General features: G+C 33.4%; 1 protein-coding gene across 1 annotated transcript in view; it reads right to left on the bottom strand.

Moving 5' to 3' along the window:
• LOC123941788 (CD2 associated protein) overlaps positions 1 to 14,794 on the bottom strand; it is a 143,162-nt gene that overhangs the window by 3,192 nt on the left and 125,176 nt on the right. The window contains exons 14-17 of the mRNA XM_046005507.1: positions 8,901 to 9,013; positions 8,066 to 8,167; positions 6,798 to 6,976; positions 3,986 to 4,049 (exon numbers count right to left, since the gene is read on the bottom strand). Of these exons, the coding sequence (XP_045861463.1) occupies positions 3,986 to 4,049; positions 6,798 to 6,976; positions 8,066 to 8,167; positions 8,901 to 9,013 (458 nt within the window). The remainder of the gene's footprint in view (positions 1 to 3,985; positions 4,050 to 6,797; positions 6,977 to 8,065; positions 8,168 to 8,900; positions 9,014 to 14,794) is intronic.

Raw genomic sequence — 14,794 nt, 5'->3', positions numbered from 1 at the left:
AGTTGTTTCAGCTGGAACAATATTAATAAATGGGAGTATGTGAAAAAATACTGAAAATCTGCCCTCCAAAGAACAAGAGAATCCTTAAAACCAAACTAAGAGATTTACAAGTACCTGTATTTAAACAAAGATGGGGGCAGTAAAGAACTGAAAAATAATAATAATAAAGGACCAGTTTAGTCCTATGTTTTTCACTTACTATGTACGTGAAATTGGCAAATCCCTTAACCTCACTTGATCTCATTTTCATCTGTAAACAGTATGTTCTAGATTAAATTCTTCTTAAAACTCAGGAATATATCTAAGATTCAGCCAATTTGTTGGAAATATTTCTACCTTTAGGCAGAAGACATCCTTCACTTAACAGAAATTCACAATGTAAGAAACTTAAGAGAATTAGGAAAACTCAAAACCTGTTCACAATATCTACGGTTATTTAATTCCGATATACTACAAATCACGAAGCTGAAACACAAGATTCAATACCATACCAAGTGTTCCACACTAGCAAGTGGTACAGAACTTGCATTGATTGGGTCAAAGGCTCTGAAGTCCAGTTTTCTACTCTTGCCAATTATATAAGGTTTTGATGATCTTTGACCTTTCACTGCGTGTGGAAATATTTGGGCCTCACCTCTTGAAAGCATCATGCCTATCACCAATGCTGCATACAAATAATACATGCTATAGCTAACCTCTGACAAATAATTCATTTTTAAATAATAAGCACTTTGCCAGTCAAAAGGTCTAATTTCAGTATGTTCACCATCTCCTAAGGGATTCTAACCATTCAAGTATGGTTTGTTAATTCTAGGATCTAACAGCATTGGCTTGGGACAAGTCTTGGTCATCAGCCTGGATTGAGACAAAGTAACTTCAATCTTCAGAATCATGTGCTATTATCATCTCCATTCCAAAGATACATGAACCAACTACACCAATTTTAATGAGCAAGGATGTAAAGAAAAAGCGGGGGGGGGGGGGGGGGGGGGAGACACTGGTGAAACAAGGAATAGGGAGAATAACCCTGCATTCAATCAGTAATACTCCTTACACACTGCGGTCACATAGATATAGATATCAAGCCAATATATTTACTGCTAGAGTTTCTCTTCTAGCACTTTTATGTTCATTATTCATCTTTAGTCCTTTTATCATTCCTCAATATAATTTAATACTGTATGTTCAAAGTACTACTTTTAATCTTTGGGGAAATATAATTTCTCCTTTCAATGTATGATCTTAAAACTCTGTCTTATTAAGTGTGCTTTTATAAATAAAAGGGTCAAACGTTCCTCATTAGGCAAAAAAAAACCAAAAAAAAACTAATACAAATCAGCACAAGGCTAAGAAACAGCTGATTTTGCTAAAAAAACTGAATCAAATGAAATTCCTCAAAAATGAAATAATTCCTTTGCCTCGCCATGATTTTTATGACAAATTAAATCATATATAGAAATTTAACACTGTATTAGTTCCTTATGCTTATATCACCTTATTTTCCTATATGAATATGTGTACATATACAATATAAAGAATAAAAATCAAGAAACTTATTTTTAATTTCTGAATTTCTACTGTGTTACATATTGGGAATTTAAGACATTTTTAATATGTATTCTTTGATTTGATAAAAATTTATTAGCTATCTAATATGCATATGGCACTTTGCTCAGAGCTATGGACAAAGATAGAACAGACACCCTCAAATGGTCTTACAGTCTAGAGGATGGGAAAAATAAGTCCATAATGTCACAGTGATAAGACAGAAAATTACTTATTTATGCTTTTCAAAATTAAGGACATGAATTTGGAAGAAGACAAAATTACTTTTAAGTCATAGAAAGATGGGTACTAACTTAATGAGGGTGACTGCTGGAGGTAAGCTCTGAGAATCTGTAGAACTTATGCATGAGAAGATGAGATAAAAGGAAAATCCAAGAAAATACAGTAAGAGCAAATTTCAGATGAATTAACTGTGAGGGACAATTGAGGATCAGCAAGCAAGAAAGATAAACTAGGACCAAGACATCAAAGACCTCACATGCTAAGTTGAGAAGTCTGAACTTTACTCAGCAAGTAACAGAAAGTTCCTAAAAGAACTAAGTAAAGAAAGATTAATTTGAGATAAGAATGAGAGAAACTTAAACAGCTAAACAGAAGATAAAGAGCATGGGAAGAGGACAAAAATACTACGAACAAATAGATACAAGTGATGGAGTAAAGCTAACAGGTCTGAATGTGAATAGAACTAGAATGGAAGTACCATGTCTGTAAGACTTGAAAGGCAATGGAATGATCAACAGAAACAGAGAGTCAGAAAAGCAGGAAAGGAAAATGATAAACATTAAAGAGGACATGCTAATTCTAAGATCACAGTGGAACATCCAGAAAGACAAGCAGCTGGAAATAGGACAGAAGCTGGAAAAAGGAATCAGATTCAGATGGGAGAGGCACAAGAGCTAATCATGATGCTTGAGGGCACAAGTAGGAAAAGAGAGGAGGGCCAAGGCAGTTCTGAAGGAACATTTTACTTAGAGAAAGAGGAGACTGAGAAGTGGACTGAAACAAAAGAAAGCCATATCACATAAATCAGGACAGAAAAAGCGGCAATAGTTTTAAAAATGTGAAAAGCTGTAGAAACTAGAGAGACACTGGAGTTGCATTCAGTAAACCTAAAATGTAAGAGTTGTTAACTGAATTAAAGGTGAAGAATTAGAGACCACAGATGTACTCTTTCTTTTTTTTTAGTTGTTTATTTTGTAGTAAATGAAACTCAAGGCAGCAGGATCTGCAAGGGAGGTTTGGTTTTTTTAAAAAGTGGAAATACTGAATATTTTCATGAAAAAATGGAAAGTGCCAATAAAAGGGATACATCAGATGTAAGAGTAAGAATGGGGTTCTGATAATTTACCAAAGACCTTCATATACATTATCTCAATAACTAAAGCTAAAAGGCGATTAAGTGACTTCCTCAAGTTCAAACAGTGTCACCTAATCCCTGAGAGCAAAGTTCTGAAGTCTGGCTGTTTCTGTTAAAAATTTCAGTCTAACTGCTGATTTAATCACTCTAAACCCTAGTTTCCTCATCCTTAAAATAGGAACAATAATCCTTACCAGTTATTACGTGTGTCTCCTGAGATCATGTACAGGAGGTGCCAAGCCTAACTGACACATAGTATAAGTCAGAAGAGGGGCTCAAGTTTTTTTTTGAAGTCCCACGTTCTTTGTTTCACAATGCTAACAAGAGAAATAGGGTAAGAGATAAGGCAAGGTAAAAATAGGGAGGCGTATGAAATACTTAAGTACAGAAATGGGAAGAGCCTCTGAAAAAAGGCAGAAGACACTTTCCCTGAAATATGCAGAAAATAAGAATACAAATGAAGACCAAAGTATGTGCAAATGGAAAAATGCAAGAGAAAATAAGTGAAACTGTCAGACGTCAGAAAAGAGTGATGATGATGATGATATTATAGTTAAGAAGTAAATGCTCAGTGAGACATCAAGTCAACAAATCTACATCTTCACCTTCCTTTACCACCACCTTCACCACCATTACCACCTTCACCACCACCACCCTTGCCTCCAGGCCAAAAACAAACAAACAAACAAAAAAAAAGTATTAAAAAGAAAAAAGTTTAACTGTGGAAAAAAAAGAGAAATAGTTCAAAAAAGCAAAAGTGTAAAAGATTTAGAACTATACGCTCTTATGAGGCCAGAACCATGTTCATTTTATTTATGAATGTATACCTTATGCCTCTTGTACACTGCCTTAGAGAGCTAGCGCTCAAAAATATTTGCTTCACGAATGAACGGAATGTGATAGGGAGTCAACTAGAGATTAATTAAATGGCTATCAAGCAGCAGGGAGTGTCCAACTTAAGTAGGACAGCATAACTGTAGTGAACCCAATCACCTAGAAGAGATGGAAAAACACATCTAGTTTATGCTGACTACAATCTCAATGTTAGAAGAAATGATTTACCTCTAGATTACTTCTCATTGCCTTCTCCTCTTCCAAATCCTTTCGTAGTTTTTCCAGTTCTTTCCTACAAACAAACAATTTATTACTGTTAAGTCTTTCATTTAAACAATATATCTGACTAATGTTAACAGGATCTCTGTTACCTGACATACCAAAATACAGGAAAAACTTTTTAAAGAAAACAGCCATACTGATTGATAAAAATTTCTCAAAGAGTAGGGACATTTTCACAGCTTTTGGACAAATGCTAGGAAAAGTCTCTTCAAGAGTATTATAGAAGTATTAGATTGAAAAATGCATGAAAATGCTCAGGAAGAAAGACTATATGAGAAAGAAAGGAACTTTTAAATTCTGTAGTTTCAAAACTAGTTTCTTCTATGGTTTTAATGATTATAAAACTATTTATATTAAGAATAAATGTTCTACTGTTTCAATTTAAATTATAATTTAAATTTTTAACTCAAATTTATCTAGAGCTTATTTTGGTATATAACAGAAAATGTGCTAAAATATTAACTTTGTATTTCTAAAATGTTACTACTAAATGAATGCTTTCTTTTTCTAATTATTGTATTATTTTGAGTTTATTATACATTTAAATTATATCTAAATAAGGATCTATTCCTAAAACATTTATCCTATTATCAAATTTTCATTATTTTCAAAAACACATTTGTGAATATAAAATTTTTATGTCATTGTTTTCTTTCTACAAAAACAGATCAAACTATATTATCTTGTTCTGTAACTTCTCAACTAAAGAGACTAATATATTTCTCTGTCAATCATTCCACGTCAATATCCTTCAATTTTTTTAACCCTTTAATTTTTTAATGATTTGTTCCAAACGTTTTAGATTCTAATAATGCATAAAGACTATGTATTTGTAAGCTATAGCGATAAAATTATTAAAAAACCTAAGAATTCCAAGTCAGCTCAAGAAATAAAATATTATTTCCAGTACTTCTGATACCCAGAATGACCCACAATCCTACTTTCCTCCTCTCCTTTACAGGAAAAGTTCTTCAGTCTTCCTTTGCTTTACTTACCACATAGACAAATGTATCTTGAAACGACACACTGTTTGATTTTATATGCCTTTCAAACTTCATGTAAATGAAATAATACTGTATGCATGTCTCTAACTTGTTTTTCCCGCCCTCAACACTTTTTCGGATTGATTCATGTTGACACATGTAGCCACAATCCATTCATTTTTTATTGCTGTACACTGTATGGCATTTCATTGTATCAACACACCAGTATATGTTTATTCATTCTCCTGTGATGCACTTATTTTTCAGATTAAAAAATCTGCCATCCATTTCATTTCCCAAAGGAAATAAGACTTTGAAAACACCTTTTCAAAGACTTCTAAAATATCTGATATGTATACATAAATCATAAATATTTTATTCAACCTACAGCTACGTTAAGAGCACTTATAGGCAATTTGTAAATGTAATTATCAGTTCATTAATAATAGCAGACTTGGTATCAAAAATGTAAAATGTCAAAATCAACAAATCAGGAGCATTCTCTAATTCATGCATGGATGGTGCTCAATAAATACTTACTAGATGAATGAACTTACAGTTTATAATGTGTACACTGCAGAATCTATTAAAAATATCCACATGAAGGATAAAGAAAAGATCCATCATGTATCAAAAACACACTCTCTCTATATATATATGTATATATGCAAATATATATTTTAAGTAGTCACTCAAGATAAATTTTTTGGTTCTACCTAAGGGACACGTCTGTAAAAGTGGTCTGCAACTACAAATATATCAATTGTTAATCACAGTATCTTTTTTTTTTTTTTTTTTTTTAAGAGACAGAGAAAGAAATGCTCATGGTAGGGAAGGTTAGAGGGAGAAAATCTCAAACAGATGCCCCAATGAGTGCGGAGCCAGACATGGAGCTTGATCTTATAACCTATGAGATCTTAGAGGCTACAGGGGAAGAGCACCTGAACCCTCACCCTTTCTTCAGTTAGATTAGCTGATCTTTGACCTGTTTTACCTATTAGGTCTTTGTAGGACTATGTTTAAAATGTTAAGTTTTATTTTTATATTTATTTATTTTTTAATGTTAACAGCTTTTAAAGCTCAAATGATAACAGTTTTAGAAAAATATCTCTAAACCAACAGAAAATATGTTTTCAGTTCTAGCTCTGCTTTTTAAGAACTGTATGATCTTAGGTAAATAGCTTTACCTCTCTGAACCTTTACTTTTTCAGTTAAAAGAGAGAGGAGCTATAGTAGGTGACCTTTTACATTTGTTTTCACTAAAAAGTCCCTAACTTTCACTTAGGACCTCACCATACAGTATTATCAGAAAGTTTCAGAATTAAAAGAATGGCCTTAGAGATTCACCTATTCCCAACTCCTTGGTTTTATTTACACACCAAACTCAACCCTAACAGAGACAGTGATCCAGTCCCTCTGAAAACGAAATATACATATAGATACACTCCAGACCCAAAATACAATGTAACTTTTCCTAATATTTTTAAGACTGATTAACCCATGTGTTTGACCAGAGAAGATTTCTACCCTTGAATTATGGGTACATATATCCCTTTCCCATAATAAGCCTATGACAACAAGTTTTCTAACTCGAGTTTTTTGCAGAGAGGACAGAAGCACTATTAAGGAAAATTTCTTTGGAAACATATCTGCTTATACAAGAAATCTGGCAGATTATTTGATAGAATTCTACTCAATTCTACTTGATAGAATTTGAAAGAATTCTTTACATACGTGTTAAGTAATTTTCAGAGAATAAAGCAAGGGCTACTTACCCATGATCCTTCTTCAGCGCTTCTACAATGCAGAGCAATTCAATAATCTGAGCTCTAAGTTCATCCAAGGGATTTTTTTTCCCATCATCTGATTCTACTTTAGCTTTGACGTCTAATGGAGTTAAAAAAGCAGCCATATTTGGTTTAGCACTTGAGGGTGTTGAAAGGTACAGAGATGGCTGAAAAACATAACAGAAAATTTTCTTATTTTATTTATATTATGTCTGAGTTCAGAAAAAATTTATAGCAAGGAGATAAATAACTAAAATAATACTTCAAGATAAATGGTAACTTTGGAAATTCAAAAACCAGTTTGATATTCACAACTGGTAAAATGAGCAAACAACCAGATAATAAATTTGCAATCACTAGGAGTTTATGTGAGAAATGTCAAAGGACTAATAATAATAATTTTTAAAAAGTGGAAAAGAGAAGAAAAACCTGTTAGAGCTATCTTATGAATGGTCTGCCGAGTGGAGCATCTAGAGGCAAGAACATATCAGCACTATTAAGGTACTGCTTTGATCCTCCACAGTAGTCATTACTTAAAATTTCCAAAGAGTTTCACTTAAAACTAATTATGAGGAATTGAGTAAGTCCACTGAAGAGGCATGAATCCATGGCCCATGATGCCCTTTTTATTATTTCACTAAAGTAACAGGAAATCAAATTTCAATTGCTGCTGACATACTGAGAGAAGAATCAGATTAAGTGTATCTGATGAACTGGAAGAAGAGCCAAAAGCCCTTGGAATGAATCTGAGGAGGAAACATGAATTTCTTAAATATAAGATGTGTGTAAGTTGGGATACTACTATCTTATGTAATAGAAGAGTCTTAATACCATGTAATAAATGGAAAAATCCATGTACACTGCCATTCATTCCAGTATATATTCAGTGCTTATTACTGTGCTGAACACCAAGCTAGGTTAGGAGTAAATTTTGGCATATGTAATAATGTAATGATGGCTTCTGGCCTAAAGAGTGTATATATAACGGGAAAATGAAACAGATCTATGCCTTAAAAAATATGAAATGTGTAACATTTATACTACTCATTTAAAATTAAACATTTTAATTTTTAATTAAAAACTTTAATTTTTAATTTAATTTAATTTTTAATTAAAAAACTCAATTTTTTGGCAGGAATTTTTTTTTAAATTTCTTGGCAAAACACAATTTTTAGAAGACATTTAAAATTCCACTATTTTGGCGTTCACAAAGAATCCTACAAATTATACAAATCTTAGGCCACAATGCCCCTCACCTTTGGAGAGTAGCATGAATCCTTTTTAAATTCAGACGGCTTTAAGTTGGCACCATCTTCTTCTTTTGGTAACTTCAAGATTTTTTCTGGGCTTTGAGTTGGCTAAATGATTTTTTAAAACCAAGAAGCAGAAAATACCAAAGAAAGAAAAGGCAATAAACATTTGGATAATAAACTAAGTAACTTTTATCACTGTTTTCCGTAGCTACTGTTCCAGATATTCCATTATTATTAACAGGATATTACATAATTTCATGCTGAATAACCACACTTGCATATCTGGAAGGTTAAAAATAGCCTGCTTCTTAGCAACAAAAATTTTCTCTACTTTGGTAATTTAAAAGTGCTGTAGTGCTCAAGAGCTAATATATTAATAATAAAGTACTACCAGCATTCCAAGTAATGTATAGAAAGCATAAAAATAAGTTACACATTTAGATAAGAGCATTAGTACTACAAAAAAACCTCACTATGTCAGAGGAAAAGAATGTTTCATTCTTCACTAAGGTGAATATGTACCACTCAATTCTAATTATTGTTGTGAGATGGGTAGATTAAAAGGATACTCTGACCCCTTTTGACCCTAAGTTCTGTGGTTATGGTCTCGGGACAGCTCTTTATTCCTGATTCTGTAACCTTCCATTGCAACCCTCTCTGAAATGAACATGACCCCATATTTCCCTAAATATAACCAACCATTTACCACTTGAGTATAACACTTATCTTCCTGATTTTTAAACTTTGGTGGAGTTTTAAATCATCCCTCATTCCTATCTTTAAAAGGACTCTGGCTCTGCTAAATTCTCTATGTTTTAGAACAGTAAGCGTAACTCACAGAATGTCCACCGTTGAAGCGGCCAGGTAATCTTCTTCCAGGCATCTTCGGTCTATTTGCAGTGAGATGTAGCAAGTTTTCTGAGGAAGCTATGTCATCAAAATTTACAAGATCTGGAGAATAAAATTAAATGTATCTACTAAGCGATAACTGTACACTTTAAAAGGTAAAAAAGAATGTTTCTGGATTTCTAACAAACTATACATTAAAAAGTCCCACTAGGACTCACAAGCTAACCTGTGCTTTTCATATGCATTTGGAAAACAACACTCACCCTTAAAAACAAACATTCTCTTCACCTGACACATTTTACAGCGTAAGACAACTAACAATAGAAAGTTCATGTTTCTAATAGACCTCAACAAAAGTTCTTACTGAAAAATACATATATGAACCAAAAATTACAGTACCATAAAAAAACTATCATCTTAAGTTCTTGCTTATAAAAACAGATGATCTACTTCAACTCATAATTAATTACAATGTATCAGAAAATTAACACAGAAAATGTTTTAAATTTCGAGTAGTATCCTACTATTAAAATTTTAAGAACTCAACTGTATGTTGGACCCTAATGCTTTCCAACTGTAAAGTACGAGTATAATTTAATGGATCTTTGTGTGTGTATGTGTGTGTGTGTGTGTGTGTGTGTATGTGCATATATATTGTAGCTGGGACTCAAACTGTTCATAGTTCATTGCACTTTTGCTTCAACATCAGCATATTTAGAAACTATAAGACCATCATAAATCAAAGGCAAACAGGGTATCAAAGAAAAATGCTACAAAGATCATTCACTTGTTTTCCCACCATCAAAGGCTGGTTGACCTCTGATCCAATAACTTGGTTTTAAAGAAAAACCTATGTACCTCTGAAACAATGGCATATAATACATTCCCTTTTCCTAGATGATCCAGAAAACCCTGGTAAGAGGTGATTTTTAATTTTGAAACCTAGAAATCTGTAAGTGATACGAGAATCCTGAAGATAACTCCAGACACTTCCATTGTCAATATAATCTTCCCTCAGCCCAGATTCCAAACTAGTGATATTAATCACAGTTGAGGTACTTGATATGGCAGCAGATATCTTTGGTTTAATCTTCCAGATACAGAATTAATTTTGCACATTCCCATTGCCTAGATGTATATAATGCTTTCTGTCAAATATTTAGATAACCAAACTCAGTGATTTGTTTTTTCTTAAAAGACATCTAAAGATAATTATTTCTGCCCTCAAAGCTTATTCATCAATTTTCATATTCAAAGTTATCAATTTAAGAAAAAATGTTAAGGGTAAAAGGGCACAAAGGTAAGGCATAAGAAAAGGTATCACTGTTTGGCAATACACGTTTTATAACAAATTTAAGTATTTGTTGACCTCTGTTAATTCTTTTCCATCCTCCCATTCTGGGATTACTTTGTGTATTCTAGTTTATATCTAGTCATCTACTCACCAGCCTAATACATCTCAACAGGCAATCAAATATGCTCAGTTTAATTTTGGTCTTAAGTCTCTTGACATTTGTTTATAATTATAAAATATAACAAACCATAATAAGAGACACAGTGGCCTTCATGGAAAATGTATTGTATAGTGTGAAAGATCTTGAGTTTAAATACATTTTTAAATATTTCATTTTATTTGTAAACGTCATAAAGAAAATCAGTATTTTAAAAAATGTTAAAAATATACTGTAGTTTGAAGAGTTAAAAATTGCTTTTAACACTGATAAATGTGTATTGACAACCTATTTAAAAAATCCTTGAAAAGTACAATCCAATAATTTTGGCCTGTGAAGATTATTTTCAAATGCATATTTAAGCAACTTGCAGAAAGAAAAAAAAAAACCCAAACAAACAGAAAAACACAGGAAAGGATGAAGATAAATGAAACTGAAAGGATAAATAAAAGGTAGATTTAAAAAATTATAGAGCATGCTCATGTAAAAAAGCCTTCTGTATGTCAAGTTTTGGGCTACAACACCAAAACAAATAATTTTACTATTCTAAAACTCTCTCAGGTCCTCCATTTAAGCCATTAGGTGAGTAAAAACAGTGCACATTTTGGACTCGTGATACATGTGAACACATTCAAAATTTACCTAAGAGTAGTAACAGTGGATTTACACTGTACACATGGCATGAAAGGCATGACAATCACTTAACTCTTACAATTATATTGCCACTCTAGCCAGCCATTTGTATTTCTACACATTGCTTAAGAAGACATGGAATTTTTAAAAAGTCAAAATGAAGTATCAAATTCCGGGAGAAAATAAACTGACTTACATGGTTTTCAATTAAAAAAAAAAACTTCTATCAAAACAATATCTTAAGCTAATCAGGAAATTTCCAACATGAATTTCATTTTACTTTCAAATGGAAAACCAAAAGGGTTAGAATAGACAGACAAACATGTACACTTTTAGTACAATTACAAAGAAAAATCAATGTGCACCACCTATTTATATGTAAATATTGTTTTGATTTCTTTTATAAATTGTCATCTTACCAAAATGGAGAAAGGTAGGATAATTTCCTGACACGTAAGAAGGGAAACATGGCAAACAGGCTAGGAAACAAAATCTGGAAAGAAAAGTCAAGGATAGAAATGTCTAGAAAAAAGACTAAATCAAAAAATTATTTTACAAAGCAGGAAAAAGGAACAGTTGTAGAATGAATAGAACCATTTAATGTTTAGCATATACCTATTGCAGTTTATCTAAACTCACATAAGATGTATATTAGATTTTAGATTATTTTGCCTTTCAAAAGAAAAAAATGATTAGTATTAATTCAATATACCATAAGTAGAAAGAAGCCTTTTTTAAAATTACTCATTGAACACCAAGACCGCTTCAAAAGGATGTTTTAGTAAAAAATTAAAGCTCAGAGTAATAAATCAATAATAACAACTCATTAATATCGTTGTAACAAAAATTAAACTACCTTTTAGTCAAGTTTTAGTCTTCAGGAAATGACAGTTAATTACAATGAAAGAGAATTTTAATTCTGTAATGTAATAAAAGCATGACAAACAGCATTTTTAAGTATCTCACTATAAAAATACAACTTATACAACATTCAACATCATGTAATACATAAATGAATCTTCAATAATGCCTTATAAGACACTCTATAAAGAAATTATCAAGAAAATTACTATAAGAAAATAGTAATTTTAATCTCTGCTCTTATTCTACAGGTAAAGTCAACATTTTAGGGTGTTTTGTTTTTTTTTTTTGTATCCTAGTTTAGATATAGACTCATTTTTTAGTGTCTACCACTCCACAGGTAAGCATCTTATTAGAAGAATTCCACCTGAAATTCTTTCTGGAAGAAATAAATGAATAAATACTGAGAACATAATTCAAACAAAAATGGATTAACCAGGTGCCTGGGTGGCCCAGTGGGTTAAGCCTCTGCCTAAACCTCAGGTTAAAGCCTCAGGGTCCTGGGATAGAGGCCTGTAATAGCAACAGCATCATCTCATCGGGCTCTCTGCTCAGCGGGGAGCCTGCTTCCTCCTCCCTCTCTACCTACTTGTGATATCTCTCTCTCCCTCTCTCTGTGTTAACTAACTAAATAAATAAAATCATTAAAGAAAAAATTTTAAAAACAGATTAACTATCAAACAAAGACTGTTTCACTATTTAACAATGAATGCCTTGGGTTCAAATAATATTATGTATCTCTAATTTCCTTTTAACTCAAGAACCATTTATCATAGAAAACAATCAGAAAGGGTAAAATACTGTAACACTATAAGAATATTTCATCAACACTGCTTTCTCAATGTAATAAGTATGTTACCACTAAATCTTCTATCTTGTATTCTAAGACTAATGTGCAAACCATTTTATGTTCCAGAGAACTTACTATTTTAGAAATATTTAGACTATGTGAACTTTATAATTAACCAGTAGTAGCAGTGAGATTATCCTAAACCCTTTTTTTTTTTTTTTTTAAGATTTTATTTATTTGCCAGAAAGAGAGAAAGTAAGCAGAGGGAGCTGCAGAGAGAGGGAGAAGCAGGCTCCACACTGAGAAGGGAGCCCGATGTGGGGCTCTATCCCAGAACCCCAGAATCACGACCTGAGCCAAAGGCAGATTAATTCACTTACTGAGCCACCCAGGCGCCCCCCTCCCAAACCAATTTTTAAGGAAATGTTTGAAAAAGAGGAAAAAATTAAAACATAGGTGCAATTTATAGTACTATCTTATATAGAAGAATATATACTGAAGGACATTTATTTTAAAAATAGTTTATAAATGGCTTTATATACAATATAGTCATATCTGAGAGTAGTGTCAGGAATTTACATCCTTAATAGCGAAGAGCAAAAACGGAATGAGATGAGATTATCAACAGGGGAAAGGAAAAGAAGGGAAGTAACATTTATAACATCTTCCTTGTCAGGTATTCTAGCAGGTATCACAGACATATTGGATCATTCAATTATCATTTAAATGCAAAAACAGATTAGGAAACAAGACAATGACAAATCTGATAATAATTTAAAACTCATATTTTTAATAACAAAGTATACTTGCTAGCTACTATATCACCTGAAATTATTATTTTATGTAATAATGAGACTCTAAGATGACTTTCATGTATGTTTTAAACTTTCTGAACCTGTTAAAGGGCTAGGTTCATATGCTATTTTAAAAATTTGAAACCTCAAACGGTGCCAAAAATATAAATTAATATATGCCTAATTATATGCCAAATTTGAGGCCGTTTTTGATGCAGAACATAGTGTTCTCTTAAGATGTCAATATCTCGGGGAGGAGTCAAGATGGCGAAGTAGCAGGCTGAGACTACATCTGGTAGCAGGAGATCAGCTCGATAGCTTATCTAAACATTGCAAACACCTACAAATCCAACGGGAGATCGAAGAGAAGAAAAACAGCAATTCTAGAAACAGAAAATCAACCACTTTCTGAAAGGTAGGACTGGCGGAGAAGTGAATCCAAAGCGACGGGAAGATAGACCGCAGGGGGAGGGGCCGGCTCCCGGCAAGCAGCGGAGCAATGGAGCACAAAATCAGGACTTTTAAAAGTCTGTTCCACTGAGGGGCATTGCTCCAGAGGCTAAACCGGGGTGAAGCCCACGCGGGGTCAGCGTGGCCCCAGGTCCCACAGGGTCACAGAAGGATCGGGGGTGTCTGAATGTCGCAGAGCTCGCAGGTATTAGAAAGGAGAAGCCGGCTACAGAGACAGAGCCGTGGACTGAAGTCTCAGCTCGGGGTTACCTTGAACCGGTCACAGGCTCAGTGAGCTCGGACTGCGGCCGGAAGCTGAGGATATGGGAGTGATTGGGTGATGTTCTCTGAGGGCGCACTGAGGAGTGGGGCCCCGGGCTCTCGGCTCCTCTGGGCTGGAGACTGGGAGGCTGCCATTTTCATTCCTGTCCTTCAGAACTCTATGGAAAGTGTTCAGGGAACAAAAGCTACCAAAAGTGAACCCGAGCAGATTACTTAGTCCAACCCGGTAAGGGCGATGCAATTCCGCCTAGGGAAAAGACACTTGAGAGTCACTACAACGGGCACCTTCCCCAGAAGATCAACAAAATATCCAGCCAGGACGAAGTTCATCCATCAAGGAAAGCAGGTTCAATACCTAGGACAGCCGCAGAATTCCAGAGGAGGAGAAAGCAAAGCACGGAACTCATGGCTTTCTCCCCATGATTCTTTAGTCTCACAGTTAATTCAATTTTTTTTCTTTCTTTTTTTTTCTTCTACTAAATTTACCATTTTTAACGTTTTTTGACTAGTTTATCTAAAATACGTATTTTTTCTTTTTTTATATTTTTTCTTTGTTTTATTTAAAAAAATTTTTTTTTCTTTCTTTTTTTTTTTTCCTGAACCTCTTTTTATCCCCTTTCTC

The sequence above is a fragment of the Meles meles genome, chromosome 5 (assembly GCF_922984935.1).
Source record: "Meles meles chromosome 5, mMelMel3.1 paternal haplotype, whole genome shotgun sequence".
Taxonomy (NCBI): domain Eukaryota; kingdom Metazoa; phylum Chordata; class Mammalia; order Carnivora; family Mustelidae; genus Meles; species Meles meles.
This window is presented reverse-complemented; position numbering and strand designations above follow the sequence as displayed.